This window comes from Rhamphochromis longiceps, linkage group LG4 (assembly GCF_057381845.1).
Source record: "Rhamphochromis longiceps isolate RC_006_pf linkage group LG4, R_longiceps_female_GT1.1, whole genome shotgun sequence".
Lineage (NCBI taxonomy): Eukaryota > Metazoa > Chordata > Actinopteri > Cichliformes > Cichlidae > Rhamphochromis > Rhamphochromis longiceps.
Genome location: NC_140560.1, coordinates 27,563,379 through 27,588,837, shown reverse-complemented (window position 1 = coordinate 27,588,837; position 25,459 = coordinate 27,563,379). Strand labels below are relative to the sequence as shown.

The following is a 25,459-nucleotide window of genomic DNA, read 5'->3' as shown; positions in this document are numbered from 1 at the left end:
GAATAATGAGACACTGCGCAAGAGAGTAGCAGCCACAGGGAGCGAGATAAGAGAGAACAGAGACAAAAAGGATAGTTCAGGAGATGCCATCATGTTCTTTTTCCCAGTATGTGGTATGTAAGAATTTTGCAGCTGCGTTACAAATGTAAACCTGGGTCAACTCATTTGTACCAGCTCCAACCATTCATAGGTCTTATCAGATTGTTCATGGAGTAGATGCAATGCAAAGCTAGCCAAGACCAAAGCTTACAAGGTGATATTTTGTGCATCACACGGATAAGGGTTTTTCATTAGAGTGCAAACGTAATTAAAAAACAAAACACCACTGTACCATCTTGTGGAAATTGCGCCTTTAGCAGTATAACATTTAGCAGTATAACAATGGTCAGCAATATGAGAAAAAAAAAAAAAAGATAAATTCGTTTTTGTTTTAGTTTTTTTTGTTTGCTAATCTTATGCAGAATTATAATTGTAGAAAACAATTGCTTACATACAGTTTTACCTTTCTTTTCAACATTATATCTTGCATTGTATTTTTTTTAAATTTGATATTGGTAATATGAAACACGTCTGAAAAGAAATAGTAAATCCGTATTTCATGGTACGTTGTTTTCCCATCCACAGTTTTAAGCACCACTCTTTGTATTGGGTATGTTCATATCTGCATGCTTAAAATGCCATTTTCCTGACACGAAAGAGCAATTCCATGGTATTCTCACAGGCTTTCACAGAGCTGAGCTCCCAGATCAGTCGGATGAAGAGCTCCTCTCAATGCTCTGTGCATCTGTGTGTGATGGTAAAAAACACACCACAGTGGTTTCCAAATGATTGTCATATTTGACATCGCAATTATGAGGATTTATTTGGCTATATCAGCATGTCAGAAACATTATCATCTATCAGCAGAGATGGTATTTGTGCACAGCACTAACAAAGGCTTAGCACACAGCAGAAACAAAATTTTGGAAACAATGTCACAGGAGTGGTGGGCCCTAAGATGGAATGTGGACAAAAGAAAAGGGCACAGTACTGTGGAAATACCATATTGACAGTCACATTGCCCTTCTGCTTGATCATTATTCTGAGATAGTGGCAACAGATGACCTTTCGTGGTCAAGAGCTTAATGTGGTTAAAATTCAATTGAGTGGAAGAGAGCAGAAAGGAGAAAAACATGGTAACCTTTATTCTGCCATTGATGCTAACCTTGAACAATGGTCCCAAAGGGGATGAGAAACTTGTACTCTAATGTGAGCAACAGAATGGGCTTTAGAGTGTGTGTATATGTGAGTGCTGTGTATTGGAATGATTCTGTGAGAATTTACTAATCATTTGAGTCTATTTCACATAAATAGTCATTTTCACAGCTCTCCCTTTTCTAACAGAAATGATTACATTTCCACAGCTTATCGTCTATTTCTTTACTGACCCCGTCTCTTATTCCTGCTATCCACTGTTTCATCATTCCCTTTCTGTCTGATCTCCACCTTCCCTCTTGAGAACCAAAAGAGCGCTAATTGAAATAAATGAACTGGAGAACACATCAGAGTAGATTGCATCTTCTCTGTGAGGATTCTGACTGAATGCTTGTTAGGCGAATGTTGCAGAACTAGTTTGTATTGAAGAGCATGTCTTATGTATTAAACTTTGACCAGTCATTGCAGACAGTGACATGTAATCATGGCCGTTGTTCTAACCTGCTTGCCAGGTTGGGAGAGGAAAACAAAACTAAATAAACAAACAAATAAAAAAAAATCTGAATTATTTTTGTTTGTTTTTATTTGGACACCAACGTTTGACAAATGCATTCGTTTTTCATTCACACAACAGGCTATTGCTCATAAAGTTCTGTACAGTATATAAAATTAGTACAACAAACACTATACATAGGAGGGGCAGTGCATGATGGGACAGGAGGAGAGGCGTTAATGATGGCACTGTATAAATGTTAGGGAAAAAAAACAGAGCAAATTAAACATGCTAGATACAATTAGTCAACTAATTATGTTACAGGAGGTATTTGGAGGATTAAAAAAATGTAACTTGCTAAAGGAAAAACTAATAAAACTTGCACAGAAATCTAACTTCTGTAATATTTCACAGCTCCATTTGTTAATTCAAAGAAGACTGTTTAAGCCAACGTACAGAGACAGACTGTAGTAATAACATTATCTAAAGCGAAATCCCAGAGCTGCTCCACAGACAGTGAATAATGGAATTACACTTGTGACACTACAAGTGCACCCATGGTAATTTTACTGAGACGTGACAATCTCTGATGCATAGCTCTACAATAAAAAGGATTTTGAAAAAAAAAATCTCCACGGAAAATGTATGATGGATCTACTTCTGCAACATTATTAACTCCAGTTTTGATGTTATAATTTCTACTTTAGGGGCTATTAAGCTGCTATCTAACTGTAATAGCAAAATATAAATTTGGTTTAAAGCTGGTTTTTCCATTTAAAGCCTAAGTGTTCTGAATTGTTCCTAACCTCCTCTTACAGGCCCTGTGAAATTGGCCAGAAGATGTGCAAAAAACAGGAGACTAGTCCCCATCCTCTGAGGATGGTTCATGCTGCTGAAAGAGCAGTAACCCTCTCACTCTCTAGTCCTATAATCCTGCCCAAAGATACAAACAAACAACATAGTGACACAAAAATAACAAAATCGTATTTAGCACCACTGAAGAGCAAATTGTTCCAAGTGAACAGCAATGCACTTTGTTCAGATAGCAAGATATGAACAATACAGAGAAACAAAAACCTCTGAGCAGGGCAGAAAAATGAAAACAGGTTGTGTCAGCAATTCTAAAAGCCTTTAAGAGAAGCTTGAAATGTCTTGTGGTTTGAAGGACTGCAGTTCAGACTAGAGAGCATTTAAACAGCATATTCTCAATTTGTGCCTTACCTCAATCCAGGTATTGAGGTATGCCACAGCAAGTATACAGTATACCACAGTAGGGACAATATTACGATGACTTACACACTACTCTGGTCTGTAGAAACATGGGCTCAAAAAGCAGTCCAATCAAGGAAACAACCTTATTTGTTCAAGTAAGTGTCGAGTTCAATAACTAGCTACACCAAATGAATACAAATCAAGGCAATTCACTGAGCAAACTGCAGTTGAAGGGTAAAAAGGATAATTTATCATTCCAGCACACAAGAAATTAATTATAGTGCTTCTGTGTAATTAATATGCAAGGCTAGTTCACAACTGCTATGCAATTGGCTTTAGAGTAAAATCCAAGCATGCAAGAGTGGCAACATCTCTGACTTTTTTCAGTCTCAGTCTTTGTTAAACATGAGATACGAAGCACCACTCAAGTGACCATTACCAGTAAAATACAGACTATTCCTTTGTGTGATTGGAGAGATCCATCTTGTTTGTGAAAGTGGTCATGGTCAAGTGGCATAGTCCTTGAAATTCAAGAGGATCATTTACAGCATAGTGAAACAATGAGGAAAAAAACAAAGACACAAGAACAAATTAAATATATTTAACTGAAATAATTCCCTTTGGTAAACGTGCTTTGTTCTCATTGTTGCATATCTTCTTTCTTACTATTATTCCCGCTGCTGGAAAGCCATAGAAACCATGTCATTGGCTGTTGAAGAGTCTTAAATAAAACCCACCACATACAGGATCATAACATAATAAATATTGTTTGGGGCAGCAGTTAAAGCCTAGTTTCTCTTGCTGAAAACTTGCTGCGCAGGCCTTTGTATGGGTTTGTCGTTGCCAAAGCGTTAACCATTGAAGCATACTTTTCCAACTTGGAATCCAAACTTCTGGTTGCTGCCGCCAAAGTCTGCCGGAGCAACATCTATAATAGGAAGTAATTCTGCTGAGGGGGAGTCAATCTCTAAGACAGTCTTTTCCTGACCTTTGCGAAGCTGAAAGAGAAGAATGAAAGCAATTAATGGAATTTGCTCGGTTTAAATCGACTACTACCTCTCTCCACTTTCCTCTTAATCCTAATTCAAGTCACTGATTTGGTAGTCACCCATGTACTGAATCAAACACTAGCCGACAACAGCAACACAATTGACAAACACATTAGCTTCATTAAGGTTAATTCCCATTTGTGCAGCTAGTCCCTTTCCCTGGCACTGTCACTGTACTGACCTGGCATCCATCATGCACTGCATTGATGAAAGGGCTTTTGGCTTGTGTCAGCTCCTCATCGTTGCTCCCCCGGAAGCGGAGGGCATGCTGGTAGGAGAGGGAAGTGCTGTCAAACCAGCCTGCTGAGTTCTGGCAGTTATAAGTGAAGGACTGCTTGGCCGTGGCACTTAGTAGTTTCAGGAAGGTCAGCTGAACTACATGAACAGGGTTCCCATCTCTGTCATTGTAGGAGAACTGAATGCCACAGATACACAGGTATTAGTGTTCAAGCTAAGCAAAAAAAATGTTCAAAACATCACTCAAATCTCACAGAGTACACGGAACCCTCCACTTTCACCCCAACAATAAGGCTGCACCTCACTGAGATTAGGAAAAAATAACTTGTTATTAAATAGTTTCAAATTATAATGAAGGCATTTACATGTGCAAGGATGAAAATGACAGTGAAGGAAAATTAGAAAGCAATGGAATTAAGGGAAGGAAAAAAATAATCTATTCCAATGACCTGGTGTGAATGAGTCAGTGAATTACAACAGGTCATTGCTGTGATTATCTGAGAGGGTTATGAGACCTCTAAATAGGTGCACATGAGAGACCATGAATACTAGTCAATGAGACACAGCTGCCAGTGACTGTGTGAGTCATTCTGACTGCTGAAATCAAAGGCTGGCAATATCATATTAGCTATGTCATTGCATGTGATCTACTAAATTATTATAAAATTACACAGTAAAGAGATTTACAGAGAAGCACAAAAATATGTTTGCAACCAGGTGCACTTGGATGGACACACAAACGTACATCTACAGAATCACATGAACATAATCCTAAACATTAGTATCACTCAGGTAAATTACCCAACAGCAGCTCGGATAAGTAGTTTACCTGAAAAGAACTGCCAGGCGTTTGGAACTACTTGAGATTAATGCTAGGAGGTGGGGTTGGTTAGGTTTAATAATATGTTTATTTTTGTTGTACCTGCTTGCCTCTCCTGAATTGGCTGTACCAGCTTCCTGGTTTCTCTTTGTTCCATGCTGCTAATTTCACCTAGATACAAAGAAGAACACAAGTACTGTTTGTAGTGCAAAATTATAAGGATCGAGGGATATAGTGAGCAATTTGTTGTCTGATTTGTGCATTTCAAAGACTTCTATCAAGAGACTGGAGACTCACCATCTCCGCCTTTTTGTCAGGGAAGAGACAGGTCTGTCCATCAGCAGTGAAATTACAGAACACCTTGATGGAGTCTCTGTTACACCCCTGGTTAGGATCTATCCAGTAGTCACCTGCAAAACCCACAGAATAATGGCATCAATCAATTACACCAAATGCTGATATAATGAAAACAACTAAGGTAACAAAATGGTGAGCAGCCTCTTGACTTAAAAGGGTGAGGGTTAAAGAAGATGCACATCACTTTTCTTTGAAGTAGATTTCTGATTAAATATTTGTTGGCAGCAAGTGGTGAAAGAAGCATTAATTACTAAGCATATTTCTTGCTAACCATCTTTGTATTTCGGTTGAACCATCATGAGCTCTTTGCATGTCCGAGCAGGGCTCTCAAAGGATCCAAGAGGCCGTCTCATGAGCTCCACTTCGTTTTTCATAGAAGACAGCGTGGCAAACACTTCTTCCATTCCTTCAACTTCCTCCAGAGGCTGGTCTCCTTGGAGGGGCTCCTCCATGTCCAATTCTATATTGTCATCCCTAGGTGGGGCTGCTCTTCTTGTCCGTTCCGAGTGCCTTCTTCTCTTCCGCCTGCCTTCCATGATAGGAAGGGGCTCAATGATTGTTGCAGGCAGTCCCTAAGGGAAGCAGAGTCAAAAAGGGGTCAAATAAAAAGAAAGAGGATAAAACCAGAACTGAGGTCACAAAGTGTATTATTGCAGGTACTCACTGGAGGTCCTGGGGGACCAGCAGGACCCGGATCTCCTCTGGGACCAATGACACCCTGGGAAATAGAAGGGGACAAAACTTTATGTCAATCACGTCTCACCTGTAGCCTCTCTAGGGCCTCTAGGCTAAATTCTGACATTATCCGGCCAGATATGGATGCCGCTTTAAAGGATTATCCAGCTGTGTGCATCAGCACGCTGTGGTCAAAGCCTTCACTCTCAAGACACACTATACTAGTTTTCATAACATCACACAAACCAGAGCCAAATCCTATTAAAATGGAAAAATGGAAAAATCAGACACAAGGCAAGCATGGCTGTACAGCAGGCTTTTAGTTCCAAAGACATGCCGTAAACACAGCAGAGTATTATGATTATGAAGCATGGTACATTTAAGCCAACAAAGGTACTTTCTCTCTCTTCCCCAGCATATGTTCCCAGCAGCTGCTTACGAAGCAGAGGTGTGAACACAGGAAGAGCAATGTATAAATAAGAGAAATTACTTAGCTCACCGTTTCTCCCTTAGATCCTTTCTGGCCAGCTGCACCCTAAGAGAGGAGATGATGAGTATGTTAGTATTAAAAACATACATAAATTTTTAGCAGCTATTAAAGATTAGAAAATGATCTAATTACTCAAGAAAGCACTGCAAAATACTAATCAGGCACCTTCTCAATAGCAACAATAATCTGCAAGCCAGCTGCTATGTTGGGTCATAATAAGTTATTATTTATTATTTATGCATTTCAAGCTTGTTGAGGTGTGTTTTACATTTGTACAAATTATTTTACGAAAAAGTATAAACAAGACAAAATTTACTGACATAGCTGCATACAAATGCTCATGCAAATACTAATGTTTTGGCCTTAGCAAAATCTAAGGATCCACCATGTATGGCCACTCAAAACGATTATTTATACATGCATGCAGTAGATGAAAAAGAGGACACTGTCTTAAGGGCTGCTGTGTAACACTTACTGCGAGTCCAGGTGGTCCTGGTGGGCCAGTGGGTCCAGGAGGACCATTCATACCCTGGATATAAGCAAAGATTTATCATATCTTGTTTGTAGACTGACGTTCTGCATGTATTGGTGTTCCTTGCTGCAACCATATATACCTCATCTCCTTTGGATCCTTGTGCACCCTGGTTTCCTGGCAGGCCTCTGTCTCCTTTCTCACCTGGTTCTCCCGGGGGGCCAATTAGACCAATCAGCCCACCATGACCCTGCAAATAGAGACATGGTTCATCATCACTGTGTCATTATATTTAGACTGGTGCAAAACGGCCTCTCTGTCGAAAGCTAAACACTCACTTTATCGCCCTTGCTACCAGGATCTCCTCTTAATCCTGGGAGTCCTGGTGGCCCCTGTTTACACAGTCAAATGTATTATTTACATCAGTAATGTAGAGTGTACAAAATATAATTTTTTCTGTTTTCATTATTTTATGAAAACCGATTCAAATATTAGCCACATATAAGAATCCTACTATTGGTCCTGGTGGTCCAGTCTGCCCTAGCGGTCCATTTAATCCTGTTTCACCCTGCAAAAAACACACACACAAAATATCAATGTGTATGGTATTCAAAGTCAATTTCAGTTTCCTAATATTATGCCACCTTTGAATAAAAATACAATTTTGCATCCATATACATACCGCTGGACCTGGAATGCCTCGAAACCCTTCTGGACCAGACCTTCCTGGCTGTCCTTGAGGTCCCACTGGGCCTGTCTTCCCCACTGATCCCGGGGGTCCACTTGTCCCCTACAGAGCCAGGAGACAGATGCAAGAGCAAGGCATCAATAGCAAAATAGATCAAAAAAGGATTCTTCAGAGAGATCACTGTTTTTTGAGCTTACCTTAGCTCCCTTCATGCCTTGCTTTCCTTCTTTTCCTGCAGCACCGACATGGCCCTGAAAAAAACAGCAGAGAATGGCATGAGCATGAGTATTATCTGCAAATAAACACTTCATATACCTATACATGCAAAAAAATATATATACAATATATATACTGTAAACTACGATTACCCTCCTTCCAGGTGGTCCTGGAGGACCAGGCTCTCCTGAAGCCCCTGGCGGTCCCTGCAGAAATAAGAGGGGAAAAAAAGAAAAAGAAATTCCCATCAGTTGGAAAGAAACTGGCAACCTTTACTTAATGTCACTGTGTCAACAAATGAACAAGATTTCAATTAATCTTATAAAAAATGAATGTTAAAAGAAACATTGCTGTTTACTGCTTTGCCGGGATCTCCACTATCTCCTTTAGGTCCTGATGCACCATCGACTCCCTGAACAAATCAATGTAATGTAAGAATAGAGACTAAAAAAAATCAACAACAACAACAAAAAAAAACAGAATACGACAGTAAATAGAAACATTAGCTCTGACCTTGACACCAAGCTCACCAGGGGGCCCTGCATCTCCAGGGAATCCAATAGGACCCTACAGGCAAAAGCAGTAGTTAAAAAAGCATCATATGTGGCACTAAAGGACTAGCCGGCCTAATAGCAAGAAAGCAATAAAATGTCACTGATCTGCAGAGACTAACAAGGTTGCCTTTGGGTCCGTCTTCTCCTGGTGTTCCTCTGGGCCCAGGGGGGCCAGCTGCACCGGGAGGACCAGAATCCCCCTTTTCTCCGACATCGCCTTTGGGACCCTGAGACACCAGCAAATGTAATGACAATCCTTGAAAGGTTAAGGAGCCTAAGGAAAGATAAAATGAACTTAAAAAGACCAGAAGATGGCATAAAGGTAATGTGACTCACAGCAATGCCAGGCTCTCCAGCTGGTCCAGGGTCTCCAGCTTCTCCATCATCACCCTGATGGTGAGGGAAAAATTGATAACACTCTATACACACAAGTTCACGTTTACACAAACCACTACTATTCTACTGTATGTGCATATGCACACACGTGTCTTTACTAATGGGAAACGCTGACCTTCTCTCCAACAAGTCCAGGCTGTCCGACTCCACCAGGCATTCCAGGTGGGCCCTGTGGCAGGAGGAGAGAGAACAGCTTGAACTGCAGCATCATAAAACAAGAGTGAGTTTCAAATATTCATCTGATTTTTGAAAATCAATTTTTGCAGCATTCTGCAGTATTTTGTGTTTGTTTGTCAGCAGTTTTCCCACAGAAGGCAGAAACTGGAACAGAGTTTTCACAACACAAGAAAATACTGTCAGATTTGCTGTGTGGATATTGTCTAAATCACAGAGGGTGGATATTCTATTTCCTCTCTTTCTATCACTTGGTTTGTTTGTTTGTGCAAGTATGTTATTATGCACACACATATGTCAGTGTACTTTGCCCTGTGTCTAGAGACAAACCCAGAAAAAAACATGTTTTTGGTAGAGTGCACAAGCCTGGGAGTTGAATACAGCCACGCACTACTACTGAACTCCTGCTGTCAACTGCTTTCCTCACATGCTGTCTCACCCCCATTTCACTCTTTCCCACTATTCCATGTACCGGTCCATTTATGGATCCAACCACCTCTGCACCGCTGTATTTCCAAGCTTCCTGTGATGAAGCAAAAGTGTGGCTCATATGCTTTCTGCAACTTGCTGCTAAATAATTGACTGGCATGAGAGGCTGTAGAGGGACGGCCATTACTAGAGGTAAATATAACTGCCTCTCAAGGATAATAGTCTAATACTTCTTAATGATTCATAGAGCAGTAAATATAACTCTCTCCCAGGGATTATATCCTAATTCTATTTAATAATTCAAGTTTCAAAGGCAGCGTGGAAGGAAGTGCTGAAAAGAGACTGTATAGATGAAGGGCTGGAAAATACAAAGCATTGTGCTTTGTATTTCACCGCACGAGCTATTACATTGGTATTTTTGATAGTACTGTGTATCTGTTATTTTAATGCTTGCACAAGGTGTGTGTTACTTCAGTATTTACAGACTTTCTACTTTTAAAATGTATTAAATGACAAAAATGCTAATGAAATCTTAATGACTAATTTTCCTAAAGACCAGATCAAGAACAAAGAATAAATATTTTCAAAGCTCTGAAAATGATCTGAAAAGTTACAGGATCATGGCAGAGTAATTATGAAAAGTTATGCACATCTATTCATCACGAGAGGCAAATTAGAATATCTGGTAATACTGATTATGCTGATTAGCATTACTAAATCAAGCAAACTGTGCTGGTGCATTTATTGTTTTAACTAATTTAACACTTGTTTCTTCACTTTGTGCATTTTCCAGTCCATGTTTTGCATGCATATGAACAGCTTTATAAACATTAAGACTAAGTCCTGAACAAAAATCTATCAGAGAATTTTGTAGCCAAAAAAGATTTCAACTTTCAGGAGAAAATGCCTCTGACATTAAAATCAGTTTAGATGAAATAAAAATGAATTTAGATCATGCTCCACAATGAGTGCTTTGAGATTTTTCAAGACTATGGGCAAGTGATGGAACTTTTTGTACATGTATAGTTGTCTCTTTCTTTATGTTTATTGAAACTACCTTTGTAATAAATGTAGTATAATAGTGCAGTATTTATATCTAGGTATGTAATTAAAAAAGATATTTTAAAAAATGAAAAAACTACCTCTCCCCCAATTGGCCCTTGAGGACCGCGTGGACCCAGCTGTCCTGGAGGCCCCTGTGAAGACAGAAATGACATGTTTAACTAAAAATTATAACGATAATAATAACAACAGAAATGCAGCTGAATGTAACTGAATGTAAGTAGTGCATTAGCTAGTGCTTTTAAATTAAAGTCCATGTTGAATTGTTTATGAAATGGAACTAAGTATCTATGATTGCTATCGTAGTGACACGGTGAAGACATCCACACAGGTCAGACAGTTATCCTCAGTATGACACAGGCTCCGATTCGTTCTCAAATTCCCCAAACATCCTCTCTCATAGTCTCTCTTATTAATAAGAAACATCTATCCTGTGATGTGCAAGACCATATTCTTCAAACCAGGGACAGCATGTGATTTGACTCTTCTGTGTTGCTCAAGAGAGCGCCAAGCAATTAATCCTAAATGTGCTCGGCTTCAGTTTCAGTTGAGTAGATGCTGAGCCGCGCTCTGAATCACTCTGAAGTCTTGGAGGGAACCTTGTGTTGCAAAGACACTGAAACAGAAAGACAGACAATCTGCCCAGAGAGAGACTATGTGGGACTAGAGGAAACACATATCCTTCTGGTGGAGAAATACTTCGGCATTAGGGGGAAGAATTCTGTGATCCGCGGCACTCACACATGAATGAAACTTCCCCACTGAGTCCTCAGCATCTCTCTTCTCTCCCTCTCTCTTGTTTTGGTTCCATTTTAATGCATTCCCTCCCTAATCTGGCTGTGGAGAAGAGGGGCTATAGAGAATCTTGTTGAGCGTGTGTTCATGGCTGACAGCGTTGTGAGATGACTGTCACAAAGGAGGATGCTCATTAGACGGCCAAGGCTGAGGCTAATCTGATTAGCAGCTGTCACACCGTCTTCCTGCTCACAATAAGAGCCCCGCCTCTTCCTTCCACTCCATTGCTCCACTGCCTCCTTTCTGTCACTGCTTCTTTTTCTGTTTTTATTTATCTTATTTCTTTCTTTCACATACAGAATGACCTATTCATTTCCTGGGATAATCTTTCTTACACATGAAGCCAAGGTCTATTGGGTACTACTACTTTTCAATCTTGGCCTTAAATCACAGATTAAAAATGATGTAGCGATATTACAGGTTAATGCATTTAAATAGCTTTCTTTCAACTAATAATAATTATTTATAAAATATAACCAAATGCCCAAATTTACATGCCAGATTTTAATGACTGACCTGTCAGCATAACATTGACTGCTATGGAGCTAATGAGGGACTATAAGAAGTCTTAAGGATTGCTCATTTGTTAAGCGTGTCATTATGTCACTGCTGTGATATGTCTCTACTAAAATCTTTTGCTCGCTATGATATTGTGCATGCTGGCTCTCTGACACGGCTTACTGGGATCATTACCTGGAGCGGAACCGTAGTTAACATTATTAGTTTCACTTGTGCTTTTGCTGTTATGACAAGTCACACTGCCTGCGTATCAAAATGTCTGTTATTGGGAAAACACAAATATAGCTAGGTTTTCATAAATTCCTCCAAGGTGGAATTTGTCAGCTATTACGGTTTTCAAGCATGTTTTAAGGGGAACACTACTGGAGGCATTTTCTTAAGCACTTGTCCACATGAGGTCCCAGAGCAGCTGGAGCTCAGCTATCACTGGCCAGGAGGTGTTGGGCATCCTAGGAAGGTTGCCAGTCCATTGCAGGGACACATACAGTGATTCCCACTCACATCCATAAATAAAACCAATTTAGAATCACCACTTAATCTAATGTGCATTTCTTTCGACAGTGAAAGGAGACCAGTGTATCCACAGAAAACCTACACAAGCTTTGACAGAACACCCTTATTTCAGGATGTAGTTGACTCCTCTTTAATTTGTGTGCATTTGGCTCACAATAAACTGGAAAAGCCAAGACTGGATTTTCTTTGGATATCAGTCTTACCTCTTGTAAAAACATCAGCACTAATCACTGACCTCAGAAAAACCAGCCCCACGCAACAACACATCCCCCAATTTCAGGGTGGTAAATGTTAATGATTATCGGCAGAGGAAAGGGTGACTCACAAGTTTAAACCGCAGCAGCAGATTCAGCACAGCTGGTGCTAATGAACTAAATAGGTAGTACTAATTAAAGCTCAGGTGGGGCGTCTGTGTACCAACTATTGACTGCAGATACCTTAAAACTGTGCAATACAAACACCAGAATCTTAAAAATAAAACAATTTTGCCTCCTTTGTTGTCTCATTAGAAGTCTTTTTTTTTTCCATAATAAGCAATTTAAAGAAAAAATGTATATCCTAAAATAACATTTAGCTATTACATCTTTTCATTGGAGCCATCTCTCTAAAATAAAGACATATTCTATTATACACTTACTGAATTTCATCACTTATTCTTTCTTTAATTCTTTTTATGTTTATTGTCCTGGAGAAAACTATCATACTCATAGATATTCTATTATTTTTGTGCAGCTGTGTATATCTATCCAGAAACAGAAATTGTAACAAAACATAATGAACTAAATAGTGGTGCATTTTTTAATGAATTATTCTAATCTTGCCAGCTTTGTCTTTCCATCTCCTTTTAGTCCCACAGAAAGGGGATGGTATTTGTTGTTCCGCGGGAAAATGCAAAAGTAATAAGTCAAAAGGAATGCTGGGACCAAGAAAAAGCAGTTTCATTTGTATGAGCTGGGCAATAACTTCTATAATCTCACACATAATAATGCTAATAAGACCATTTTCCTCCACTTATCCAACTCGGGGCTAGAGTGGGGGCTGAAGCCTATCCCAGCTGTCATAGGACGAGATGAGGGTTACACGCTGGACATGCTAGACAGCCTGAAATTTGCACTCACACCTACAGCCAATTTAAAATCATCAAATAATATAACTCAGATAATTGCATGTCTTTGCACTGGGATTCAAACCTTCTTGCTGTGAGGTGACAGTGATAACCACTGCACCACTGTAATGCCCAATTTCCTCATCATGGATGAGGAAAAATGTATATCATGTGAATGTGTAAAGTGTAAATTTACACACTATTTGCAAAGGCTACGGATCCTATGGTCTAATATCTTTCTTGTAAATAATTGTTTCCCATTACTAAATACATACATACAGATACAGTTTTCAAAGAGATTAAACTGTTCTTGATAAAGTGAAAAAATTAAAGAAACATATTTAAAGGTTTTTAGATGAAGTGAGAAATAGTGTTTAATACTGAAAAAGATTATGGGTAGTCAAAAAGATAATGATGTAAGATCTCAGAGAAGTGATGAGTCAGAAGCAACCTGAAAGCAGCAGTGGACCTAATGGACATGAGATGAATGATGTATGTGCTGAGATTGCTGTGCAGTATTCACCATTGAGCCAACATGCCCACTCTCTCCTTTCTCCCCTGGTGGTCCTGGCATTCCCTACAAAGAAGTATAGTGATAGGCATGAGAAGGGAAAGGAAATACTCTATTATAATTATGGAGACATAGTCACTCTTGAAATTCAGTGCTTTTTTTTTTTTTACCTGTAGTCCAGAAGGACCAGATCCTCCCTTAAAGCCTCTAGGTCCTTCATCTCCTTTTGCCCCATTCATGCCCTGCTGCCCACGAGGACCTGGTTCACCATCTGCACCCTAAAACAAACACAGACGCAGACAAGTCCGCATTGCACAATTGCACAGTTCAAGCCAACCTTTATGGGTTTTTTTATTGTTTTTAAATTGTGGCACATACCGGCAGTCCTGGCTGACCCACAGGTCCTTGAATTCCAACAGGTCCTGGGGGTCCCTATAAAGGAGCGGACTGAAAGTTCAATACATATTTACTGATGGAAGAACACGATTAAAGGCTCAGGCTTTCTAAATTATGACAAATCATTCATAACCCTTTATCCCCCACCTCCTGGTGATTCACAGTCATGCTTATACTTAAAAACGCATACTCACAGCTTCCCCTTTGTCTCCTTTGCTACCCTTCTGGCCTGGTACTCCTGTTTCTCCCTATCAAGGTAAGTGCAAACACATGAAAAACTAAGTCCAAAAATCAGCAAGAACAAAGGTTGCAAATGTTAACTGTTCACTACACCTTGTCTCCATCCTCCCCTGGAGGCCCAGGAGGTCCTGCAGCCCCTGGCAGCCCTCTTGGTCCCAGTTCTCCATCACGCCCAGCTGGCCCTGGAGGTCCTTTCTCTCCCTAGCAAACAGATAGCAAAACAGCATATATCTATATTATATATTATAACTGTTATTCTCATTAAGCAACACAACACATTGATTAATGTGTCACACCAGGAAAAAAAACCCACTTTCAGGAAAGCAGACATGATCACACTTATATATCCTCTCACTGTCTTCTTTACCTTTCTCCTGCTCTCTGGCTCATAATATCACATTCCAAAGTGAGAGCACACGTTGCTTATTACCCAGTGGTGGGAGGTGATTGTACCATACGTGTTAGTGGACATTGTTGCGTAAGAAACAAAATTAGCAATGTTCCAAATCTTACTGGCTCGCCTTTCTCTCCCATCGGCCCAGCAGGACCAATGCCGCCAGGGCGTCCTGGCTGGCCAATAGCGCCAGCCGGCCCAGCGGGACCCCTCTCTCCAGTGGAACCCTGGAAAAAAGAAGAGATAGCGAGGTGAGAGAACTATATCACATGATTCACTATTTGATTTAACGCAACGGTCACGATCACTGGTCACCATGGAAACAGCCTCCTGCTTCATATGTCCTAGTATTCTATAAAACATAGCGGCAGAAAATGGAGCAGGGAATAGGATGGGAAAGCAATTTCAACAAATTAGACGTACAATAGGTCCAGCGACACCTGGTAGGCCTTCTCCCCCCTTCAAACCTGCAGGACCCTGGAGACACAGAAACAAACAGCCTTCACAATCCTGGGACAACAAATCTTTTTACACCTTTAATTTGCAAAATTCTTAACTTGGGATCTAAAGGCAATCACATGAATTAGAGTACCTATAGTAAATGTAAGTACTCTAATTAAGTGCAAAAACCTGACTCATCAATTGCTGTTAGCAGTCAGCACAGTATAGATATTAGGTATATGAAAATTTTTGTTACTGTTTGGCCAGGCGTCCCTCTGCTCCCTCTGAAGCCTTTAAGCCCAACAGGGCCACTCTTCCCAGGGGCACCTAATGGACCTGGGTCTCCCTAGAAAGAGCAAATAATTGGCCTTCATATACCAACCAGACAGTCACACCAAGGAAGAACATTTATCACTTATAGGCCATCATACACTCGAAACTGTCTGGTTTCATGTGTTGTTTATTAGAAAATTAGAGGACAGGATGAGATCCAAGAGATATTCTGGCAGTGCTGAGAGAGTCTTTGGGCTTTATCTAATATAACAGTGATAAGGCAATACTGGTAGGTGATTATGAGCCAAACATCATGATGAAAAGTACTCACCTTGGCACCCTCTTTTCCGGCAGTTCCTGGTAAACCATGCTCACCTGGTGGCCCTGGTGCACCTGGATGACCTCTATCTCCTGTTGGTCCTGTCTCACCAGATTTGCCCTAAAAGCAACCATAGCATACAGCACATAGCAGATGGTAGGTAGTTATTGTAGATGTCATTTGTGAAAAACAACCAGTTTATTAAAAATTGAATTAAAAATTGTTGATTTTCTTACCTGTGGTCCAACCACACCCGGGGGGCCTGGGGGCCCATTCTTTCCTTGGAAGCCCTACAGAAAAAGAAGTGCTAGTTGTGACCCTCTGTCACAATTGAGGGGAGCTGATCCTTTTATATGATGATTGATTATCAAAAGGCATTGTGTTTTTATCAATTGTTTACAGTAGATCAAAAGTGACTCACTGGTTCTCCCCTCTGACCTGGATGGCCTGGTATTCCATCCTTTCCAGGTGGACCCTGCAAAAGAAGAATTTTCTGATATGACTATAATAAACAAATCATCAAAGGTCAATATAAATATTGGGTAAAGTAAACCAAAGGACAAACACATTGTAGCCCACTCACATTAGGCCCTTTAGGTCCTGGTTCACCGTGTCTTCCCTGTGGTCCTTGAGGACCCTAACAGATAAGGCAGGTTATCAAAACATAGCTATGATGCCAAGATTTCCCACACAAAAAAAAGGTGCTAAATGTATCATATTTATTATGAAGTAGTTAAAAACATTACCTGTTCTCCAGGGGACCCTGGAGGACCATCTTGTCCAGCAGCACCCTAACAAATTAAAAAGGCAAAAGGCAAATGAATGTATAGCTAGACTCAAACTCAACTCAAACATTTTTAGTTTTCGGACTGCCAACAAATTTTTAGCTTTCCCAAATTGCTCTTTGAGGGTGAGAGTATAAATTGAAGTATCCCCTTCTAGACAGTAGCATGCCAGATGGCCTGCCATCAAGAATTGCAAAGCAACAACCAGTTTGCACTTTGTCAAAGCATTAATCCATACTTTATGAGTTAGCCAGGTGTGTGTAAATGTGTGCATGGACATAATCTTTGTTTATGACACTACATGTACCTTTTCTCCAGGCTTTCCAGTTGGTCCCTTTCCTCCTCTTCCCCCGTGGGCTCCCTATTGGAAAACAAACAGCAGGCTTATTAGCACATTGATGAATTATCAGGAGGTGGAACACAAATATGTTGTAATATGACAACATTGTAGTGATGTAACCGTGTGAGTCACAAGTTATCACATTGATATACCATATATAATTAGACTGAGTATACTTGGGTTTCTATATTAAAATAAAATGGTGTGTAGGCAGGGCACCTAAAGCTGTACTCACAGTAGGACCTCTTTGCCCACCGGTGCCTTGCTGACCAGCTGGGCCCTGCATTGTAAAGGGTAACAAGTATTCATCAGTCAGTTACTTCAAATACATATCCCCTACATAATAAATGTAAATGCAAATCGTGTGAAAGTCAGAATGTAATGTGTATTAAAATGTTCATATAGCTCTCACCCTTCGTCCTTTCTCTCCTGGGACCCCGGCCACACCAGGGAAGCCAAGTGATCCCTGGAGACACAAGTAGAGGTTAATCAGCCTCAGCCCTCCATTTATCAGACATCACCCCTAATGTCTCATTAACTTATAATTAACTACTGTATCAAATTAAAGCAAATCTAATCCATGAGCTCAACACAGCCTTAAACACACCATTCATCAACATGTAATGAATTGATGTCACTAATGAACTATAAATAAAATAGCCTTTTTTAATATGCTATTCATCATCCTTTATTTTTAATCAGACAGGAAACAGTCCAGCCAGTGACACACATCTTTCTTCTTAAAGCTCTGATAAAGGACCAGGGGATACATTAACTGATCATAATAGCCCATCAACACTAAATCACCTTAGGACCTTGTCTTCCTGGGTATCCTGGCAAACCGGGCACTCCAAGGTTACCCTGGAGAGAGAAAAGACAAAAAAATTGAGAAGGAAGAAATAAGGCAAGTATTAAATAGAAAAACCCATAACCAGTCAAGATATTTATAATGTACTGCACATTATTATTGTGCCAAACCAGCAAGCAATGTCTGTATTACTGCATAAAGTGATGACATAAAGATTAATAGCTAATACATGCACACCGGTGCAGTGGCAATTTCGCCTCAGGACTGGGGTATAATGCGTCGTAATAAATGTAAGGCCATTAAAATCCATATGTTCAGTATTTTTGTGAAATTTTAAACTGTGATTTTATAGGAAAGGTTTGTCATTAAATAACTGAAAACTAAGCAAAACTAATACATAACTTCGCTGCTCAGTTAGATACAAGTTTTCTTCTTTGGCAGTCTATCTTGAAGAAAAATGTTTGTTTGTTGTTGTTTTTTTAATAGCTCCACCTTCTCGCCAGATATCCCTGAAGCACCAGTATCTCCTATGGGTCCAGCTTGACCCTTTGATCCCTCTGGTCCATCTTCTCCACGAGGACCTGTAACTCCATTATCACCCTGAAGTCATGAATGAGAGCAGAAAGCAAGTAAGAAAAATGTATCTTAGTCAAAAGACAATAACTAAGAGAAAACAACATAGAGGCTTGTTATTAGATGTCACTCTCACCATGTCTCCCTTGACACCCATGTCACCCTTGAACCCAGGGAAGCCATCTTCTCCCTGTCATTCATTGTGAAGTGGTAATAACTGGACTTTAAACACCATCATAACGATAAAATTTGTCAAGTGTCCTTGTAGTTGCAATCCATTGTTTGGGCATCAGCAGAAAAAGAGAAGTTCACAATCTATGTCACTCACTTTCTCTCCTTTGCTCCCCTTTAGACCTCGAACTCCATCTGCTCCCTTTGAAAAACAAAAACATCCAGTTTAAGAAAACTAAGAAACCAACATTCAAGAAAAAAACTCTGGACTTTATATATTATGCAACTCACCTGTATTATCACAAATGAATCAACTTAAAATAAAACAACTGTAAATCTCTATTGATTTTCTCTTTACATAAAATTGATCCATTTTCCAGCAGTTATTGGCATTACATTCATTTCATGGTAAAAAATCCAACAAGGGCTTCCCCTGGAGGATTTAAGAAACCCAAACCCAAGCAGAAAGCCTTTCTATGACAACTTCATATTTTATTCCACTCTTTCAAAAGCATAGTCAGTCAAAATGGACTACTTTACTACTGTATGTAACATTTGTTCTATCCATCAAATGCTTCTCATTTGTCTATTGGCAGTCCCCTTGAGAACTGAGGTGCTCTCCCTCCATGTGTCACCATGTAGCTTGTCCATCATTGTCTCACCTTTACTCCCCGAATCCCTGGGTAACCAACTGGTCCCTGAGCCCCTGGTAAACCCTACATGAAAATATAACATTATTATAGTACTCTTTTTAAAATAAGAAGTAGCCAGCAAAGAGGCAATTCTCTTATTAGATATGGATAAACAATGCACTCAGTGACTTTTTCTCTTGTCAGACAAAAAGGAAACAAGACAAGCGGATGAATCTGAGTGCATGCTGCTTACACTAATGGACTTAGGCTTTTTTATAATAAAGATGGCATTGTAGGGACACAATGATCATAATGATAAGCCTTAATGTTAATACACAGATGTAGATTTGGAAAAAAAAATATGACATTGGCATTTTGATATCTTGATCCATTACTGCAATAGACAAGCTTCAGACATGCAGATACCCACTTGGATGCCTTTTTCTCCTGGGGGGCCCTCTCTTCCTGGGTGACCCTAAGCAGGAACAAAAGTACCCGTTTGACTTATCAGTAAAATACATGATTATTATATCACCTCAACATAGGAATTTCTGTTTGAAAAGTGAAAAGCAGGAAGCTGCATCAGGGCTGAGAGTGAAGCACCATTATATCTCACCAAGTTTTGCAAAAAAGTAATACAAGAACCATTATGTATAAAAATGTGTTTGACTTCCGTCTAAAATTAATCCTTGTAAATGAGAAAAGCTTCACTGTAAAATGACTATTATTCAAAATGCCTTGCCTTGGATCCTTGGATCCATTTCAGAAAATGCCTCCTATGTCCCCCTACCGGCAAACCACAGAAAGTGTAGGTTAGCCAATTTAATCCTTGCCTACTTTTCTGCATTGTGTGTGTGTGTGTGTGTGTGTGTGTGTGTGTGTGTGTGTGTGTGTGTGTGTGTGTGTGTGTGTGTGTGTGTGTGTGTGTGTGTGTGTGTGTCTACATACAAACAGCTGTATGCATACACAGTTTGCTTAATTTGCAAGGCAAGTTTATTTATATTGCACAATTCAACAACATGGTGATTCAAAGTGCTTTACAGAGAAATTAAAAAATAAAAACATATAAAAAGGATGATTTAAAATGGAAAAAAAGGAAGTTTTAGAATTTAAACTTAAAAATGAAACAGATGCAGTGGGTAAACAACTCTCTGTTTCATAAGCTAGTATCTTTGTCTAATAAATAGGCTTATTTATTAAAATCTGTACATAAATGCTATGTTTAAACTGATTGCAGTACATCAGCTGATGGTGACTGGTGCATCAGTAGAAAACTCTGATACTGAATATAAGTTGTGCACAGACACAGGTTTGCGTGTTACTTACGGGAGGTCCGTCAATGCCTGGCAGTCCCTGCATGCCTTGTTTCCCCTGGGGACCCTGTATGGGACATAAAGAGGTATTAATACTAGAGTCAAGCTTCAGATGCATAAAACCTCAACTCATCACTGAGTGAACAAAATTTCCACTTTGCTGCTACATATTGTATTTGTGACCAAGTCTTTATTATTTCTTTTATCAGTCTGGCTTTATGATGTGCAGCACCCAAGACTGTCCCAGGTGTCTGTTATGCCTGTGTGTGTTTCTTGTGTATTGATTTCTTGTCTAGCTCCACATTGCCTGAATGGGTGCCAGAAGTGGCTTGGTCATACTCCCCTGTTCAGCCTGTCTCCTTTGAGTGTGTGATGACAGGGTTCATAAGGGCACAGCTTTAATTTTAAAATTAAGTGAGAGACATGCTCCCTACCTTCTCTCCTGGCAATCCAATGGGACCCTGAGGACCAGGCAAGCCCTACACCAAAACAAAGCATCAATCAAGTTAAGTGTTGCGTTTAGCAGACGGCTGGGAGCCTAGATTTGCATGACTCTGTGTGTTTTAATATGGTGCATTTATGTAAGAGCCGTGAATAATAATAGGATCTATCTGAAAATATGACAAACACTTCTTTACATGACTGTAATGTCATTGACAGCATTTTAAAATGACACTTTGTTGCTGTCGGGTACAAAATGTTGTTTCTACTGAAACAGTCCTTTCGTTAACTAACAAAACAGCCTCTTATATTGAATCCTTTATTGAGTCATGCAAATGTATAATTAATTTTTATATGCCCAAAAGGCCAAAGATACTTTTTAAACCTAGAGAAGAGCAAGTAAACCGTGAGATGGAGTAACAATGCAAAGAAACAAGTCTTCATGCACAGAAAATGCATTCTCGATGCCAACTGTGTAATACTGAGGCGATTAACTCTCAAAGTAACTTTTCTGATGATGAAATACCTGCACTCCAGGATTCCCCTGTTGACCTGGGGGCCCCATCTCTCCAATTGGACCCTAAGAACAAGAAACCCTGGTGATCATACAGTCTGTCCTCACATGATCTTGGTCCAATGGTTGTATGCTGACATCACATGGGGCGATCGTGGCTCAAGAGTTGGGAGTTCGCCTTGTAATCGGAAGGTTGCTGGTTCGAGCCCCGGCTTGGACAGTCTCGGTCGTTGTGTCCTTGGGCAAGACACTTCACCCGTTGCCTACTGGTGGTGGTCAGAGGGCCCGGTGGCGCCAGTGTCCGGCAGCCTCGCCTCTGTCAGTGCGCCCCAGGGTGGCTGTGGCTACATTGTAGCTTGCCATCACCAGTGTGTGAATGTGTGTGTGAATGGGTGGATGACAGGTTGTGTAAAGCGCTTTGGGGTCCTTAGGGACTAGAAAAGCGCTATACAAATACAGGCCATTTACCATCACATGACTGGTTAATATTTCCATTAGCAGTTAAACCTAAGTTGCTATGATTTTTCTAGTGTAAATAAAGCCAGTAATCATTGGTACATAATAGTAGGTTTGAGAAGATGTGACTGACCGGGTTGCCCTTTGACCCTGGTACTCCATCAGTTCCTTGAATTCCCTGACAAAAAATGCATGTCAATAAATGTTAGAAAACAGCAAATTTAATGTCAAAGTTTGATCAAAATATGGAGATAGTTCGACAGTTTTCTTGTCCATCTTGCATATCGATGATTCATGCAATAGAGAGGCCTTTATAGAGTTGAAGCAGCTGAATAGCTTTGATCCTGTAATTCAGTCGATGTTGACTTACCGGTTGCCCAGGTGGGCCAGGTGGCCCCCTTGGCCCAACAAGACCTCGAGGACCCTGGAGACAAAACACAGCAAATAGTCAGCAGCTAGCCTGCATTCATGATGAGACTGAATGAGAGTGGAATACTAAATCATGAATAAAAACTAAGGAGAGGGAGAAAAACAAGGAGAGACATAATACACTTTGGTGTGTGTGTGTGCATGCATCTGCTTTGTATGTGCTAGCCACGGAGACTGTGCTAGCCTGTTAGCATGAGTGTGTTTGTGTGCTCTGTTTTTGTCAGCCTTCCTCTTTGTAGGCTGGCCAAGCCACCTGTTCCAAAGCCACATCTGTGATCTCCTGGGAAGTGATTGATATGGAAATATAATCATTCGGGCCAGGATTTTATCTCTTCTCTCTCCTACTCTCTCTTTCCACTTTCCTCACTCCATCTCTCTTATCTCATTCACCACCAAACAAATTTCTGTCTTGTGTTTGTCTCTTACTGTGTCACTTTTTCTATCTTCCTCGCTCTCATCAACAGTTAAATCCTCTCCTCTCCTACGACTTTGTAGTTGAGCACAGTTTTCCCAACATGTCTTACTGCGCTCCGTTTCTTCCTGCACTCAGTGATCCATTTGGAGGGACAGAACCCTGCTGAGCCCTAACCTCATCTACGGGGAGAAAGACAGTGTGACTCATAACCAATTAACCAATGTTCACTGCAGATGCACAAAAACGACAGCCTCTTCAGTGGTGCTGTTAAAATCTTTCAGGGATCCTATAGTAATCTCTAGGTATAATCTCTATGACAGAACTAGAATGCTATACCTTTGTATTTGAGATGCCTTTTTTCAGTGACCTTTTCATTTATAATGCAAAGGTGAACCCTGTGACAGTGTTACTTTAATAAGGTGTGACTGTCCTAGTGTTTTTAACTAGGCGCTGTGTATTGCAAAATATTGTTCAGTGTTTCTGTACATGAGAAATACAAGCAGCACAGTTTATACTTGTGTAAGTTCTGCTGTATGCTTTGGGCAGAAACTTCAGTCAGCTGCTAAATAAAGTAATCACCGGCAATCCCCTCTGGGTTTGCTGGAGAAATCGGTTTCTGTTTTACTAGTTTTTTATTTTATTTCTGTATTAAAGAGCGTTTAAAGCACAGACTAATGCATAGATTAATGCATCCTTTGAATCAAGAATTTATCCCGTCGAGGAACGCTACAAAATAAATATTTTCATTAGAGACATGCTGTGATGTGTAACTACATATATAAACAATATCACATTTAATTTTTCTGTATGTGGATACTCACAGGTTCGCCTGGTTGCCCTCGTGGCCCAACAGGTCCATTAGATCCCTAAAATAAAAGGAAGGACACACATTCGACACAGATTTTGTGTGCCTTTCTTACTCAACCTTAGGCAGGGATACATTTATATCCCCAGAGACATAATCTGTGGAAATAGCTCATTAAAGAAATTCACTGCCTGACAGATAAGGCTCAACTATCTTTGAGCAAAGACTAATAGACCGCCCTCTCAAACCTTACCCGCCAGCTTGCATAAATTGATACTATCCTGACAGAGCTTCTATCTTTCATATTTTCAATTCTATTGCAGGGTTGTATTAGCTAGCTTTTTAATGTATTTTGCAAATGTAGTTACCAAATGAACTCAGGCTAGCCAAGCGGAAATAAAAAAAGCAGGAAGTTATAATATAGACCTTTCATTTACTGTGAAGTCTGCTTCGACATGTCGTGGTTAACTGAATAAATGGTTTTATTTAATGCTCTGTGAAGACCTTCCCTTTAACTTTCCATAACAGAAAAATTAGAAAAACTATTTTCAGCGTGAAATTAAATTTTGAGAGGCATTGCACACTTACCCTCTCTCCTGGTTCCCCGACAGGCCCCTGAGGACCAGGCTTTCCTCTGTCCCCCTACAAGAAAAAAACATTAGCGACAAGCCTCAAGATGTTTAGGTATGTTCTGTTTATAGCGAATGCTTTTTTTTAGTGCACCCTGTCATCACAGAAGTCACAACAACCATTACGGTCACATAATGGAAATAAACATCTGCTATACGATGTGTAAGGTATTCATGCATGCTATGTTATCATGTTGGTGTCTGAATGACTAAGTGCTTGAAGTACAGTGACTGTATCAAGTAGCCAAACGTAACTCACTCTGTGCCCCTTGTTTCCTGGGAGACCTGGGAGGCCGTCAAAACCCCTGTCGCCCTGCAAAGTAATAGAGAACCAAGTGCATTAAACCCTGAAACACACACATATGGTAATGTGTAAACATTAGCAGAATTGTAGTGAAAGTCTCCCCTGGCAGAGCCTCCCATCTGCTCAGACTGTGCATCGGGAAGAGAAAGTGTGAAGATTAGCTGTAGGTCTGCTAAAATGCTGCTTTGACTGATAAAGACTCTGCTGTTCTGTCAGACACATCAGGGAAGACTGAGTTTTTTACTAAGCGCTTCCTGCAGCTCTTATATATTGAGTTGCCTTGTTGTCAGTAACATATAATAAGCTGGGGGACACTCGACACCTAAAGGCTTACTCTTGCAAGTGGAGATAGTTTGTTATTGTTTAAGACCTCGCCACCTAAACATGTGTGTTACTGTGTTCATGGAAACAGGACAATGAATTCAAGTAAAGTTAACAGGAACAACAATAATATCGTCCTACAAATTACAATGCAGCATTCACACAAACACACAATCTAAATGAGATTGTAGAAGAGCCAAATGTGTGTGTACTGGGTGTAGCTCATTTGAAGGGCAGTTCAGTATAATTACAAAAAAACTCACCTTTGTGCCAGTTTCACCTGGAGCGCCACGACCACCGTCCGCTCCAGCACGGCCCTATGAGATACAACATCCAGATCTGATTCACCGTAGGCCACTCTACGCTACAATATACTTTTTACACAAGCTGTAGACATAAATGTTTTCAGCACTTAAATGTCCAATATTTAAGATATCTCACCCTCTTGCCTGGCCTCCCATTAATTCCAGGGGAGCCTGGCAACCCGCGTGGTCCCTTC

At 40.2% G+C, this 25,459-nt stretch overlaps 1 protein-coding gene across 2 annotated transcripts in view; it reads right to left on the bottom strand.

Annotated features, from left to right (window-relative positions):
• Nucleotides 1–1,759: 1,759 nt before the first annotated feature.
• Nucleotides 1,760–25,459, bottom strand: part of col5a3a (collagen, type V, alpha 3a) — a 47,086-nt gene continuing 23,386 nt past the window's right edge. For both annotated transcript variants that reach the window (XM_085404247.1, XM_085404246.1), the window contains 52 exons: nucleotides 25,402–25,455; nucleotides 25,224–25,277; nucleotides 24,595–24,648; nucleotides 24,295–24,348; nucleotides 23,723–23,767; nucleotides 22,428–22,481; nucleotides 22,191–22,235; nucleotides 21,614–21,667; nucleotides 21,081–21,125; nucleotides 20,660–20,713; nucleotides 19,764–19,808; nucleotides 19,364–19,417; nucleotides 18,859–18,903; nucleotides 18,667–18,720; nucleotides 18,450–18,557; nucleotides 17,957–18,010; nucleotides 17,562–17,615; nucleotides 17,385–17,429; nucleotides 17,117–17,170; nucleotides 16,771–16,815; nucleotides 16,608–16,661; nucleotides 16,446–16,499; nucleotides 16,261–16,314; nucleotides 16,037–16,144; nucleotides 15,689–15,778; nucleotides 15,415–15,468; nucleotides 15,111–15,218; nucleotides 14,691–14,798; nucleotides 14,552–14,605; nucleotides 14,340–14,393; nucleotides 14,132–14,239; nucleotides 13,974–14,027; nucleotides 10,599–10,652; nucleotides 8,969–9,022; nucleotides 8,794–8,847; nucleotides 8,577–8,684; nucleotides 8,417–8,470; nucleotides 8,262–8,315; nucleotides 8,056–8,109; nucleotides 7,885–7,938; nucleotides 7,682–7,789; nucleotides 7,514–7,567; nucleotides 7,338–7,391; nucleotides 7,142–7,249; nucleotides 7,003–7,056; nucleotides 6,537–6,572; nucleotides 6,027–6,080; nucleotides 5,634–5,934; nucleotides 5,303–5,415; nucleotides 5,108–5,176; nucleotides 4,130–4,363; nucleotides 1,760–3,897 (listed from right to left, as the gene is read on the bottom strand). In XM_085404247.1, coding sequence (XP_085260373.1) covers nucleotides 3,751–3,897; nucleotides 4,130–4,363; nucleotides 5,108–5,176; nucleotides 5,303–5,415; nucleotides 5,634–5,934; nucleotides 6,027–6,080; nucleotides 6,537–6,572; nucleotides 7,003–7,056; nucleotides 7,142–7,249; nucleotides 7,338–7,391; nucleotides 7,514–7,567; nucleotides 7,682–7,789; nucleotides 7,885–7,938; nucleotides 8,056–8,109; nucleotides 8,262–8,315; nucleotides 8,417–8,470; nucleotides 8,577–8,684; nucleotides 8,794–8,847; nucleotides 8,969–9,022; nucleotides 10,599–10,652; nucleotides 13,974–14,027; nucleotides 14,132–14,239; nucleotides 14,340–14,393; nucleotides 14,552–14,605; nucleotides 14,691–14,798; nucleotides 15,111–15,218; nucleotides 15,415–15,468; nucleotides 15,689–15,778; nucleotides 16,037–16,144; nucleotides 16,261–16,314; nucleotides 16,446–16,499; nucleotides 16,608–16,661; nucleotides 16,771–16,815; nucleotides 17,117–17,170; nucleotides 17,385–17,429; nucleotides 17,562–17,615; nucleotides 17,957–18,010; nucleotides 18,450–18,557; nucleotides 18,667–18,720; nucleotides 18,859–18,903; nucleotides 19,364–19,417; nucleotides 19,764–19,808; nucleotides 20,660–20,713; nucleotides 21,081–21,125; nucleotides 21,614–21,667; nucleotides 22,191–22,235; nucleotides 22,428–22,481; nucleotides 23,723–23,767; nucleotides 24,295–24,348; nucleotides 24,595–24,648; nucleotides 25,224–25,277; nucleotides 25,402–25,455 — 3,789 coding nt within the window. In that variant the 3' untranslated portion in view covers nucleotides 1,760–3,750. The remainder of the gene's footprint in view (nucleotides 3,898–4,129; nucleotides 4,364–5,107; nucleotides 5,177–5,302; nucleotides 5,416–5,633; nucleotides 5,935–6,026; nucleotides 6,081–6,536; nucleotides 6,573–7,002; nucleotides 7,057–7,141; nucleotides 7,250–7,337; nucleotides 7,392–7,513; nucleotides 7,568–7,681; nucleotides 7,790–7,884; nucleotides 7,939–8,055; nucleotides 8,110–8,261; nucleotides 8,316–8,416; nucleotides 8,471–8,576; nucleotides 8,685–8,793; nucleotides 8,848–8,968; nucleotides 9,023–10,598; nucleotides 10,653–13,973; nucleotides 14,028–14,131; nucleotides 14,240–14,339; nucleotides 14,394–14,551; nucleotides 14,606–14,690; nucleotides 14,799–15,110; nucleotides 15,219–15,414; nucleotides 15,469–15,688; nucleotides 15,779–16,036; nucleotides 16,145–16,260; nucleotides 16,315–16,445; nucleotides 16,500–16,607; nucleotides 16,662–16,770; nucleotides 16,816–17,116; nucleotides 17,171–17,384; nucleotides 17,430–17,561; nucleotides 17,616–17,956; nucleotides 18,011–18,449; nucleotides 18,558–18,666; nucleotides 18,721–18,858; nucleotides 18,904–19,363; nucleotides 19,418–19,763; nucleotides 19,809–20,659; nucleotides 20,714–21,080; nucleotides 21,126–21,613; nucleotides 21,668–22,190; nucleotides 22,236–22,427; nucleotides 22,482–23,722; nucleotides 23,768–24,294; nucleotides 24,349–24,594; nucleotides 24,649–25,223; nucleotides 25,278–25,401; nucleotides 25,456–25,459) is intronic.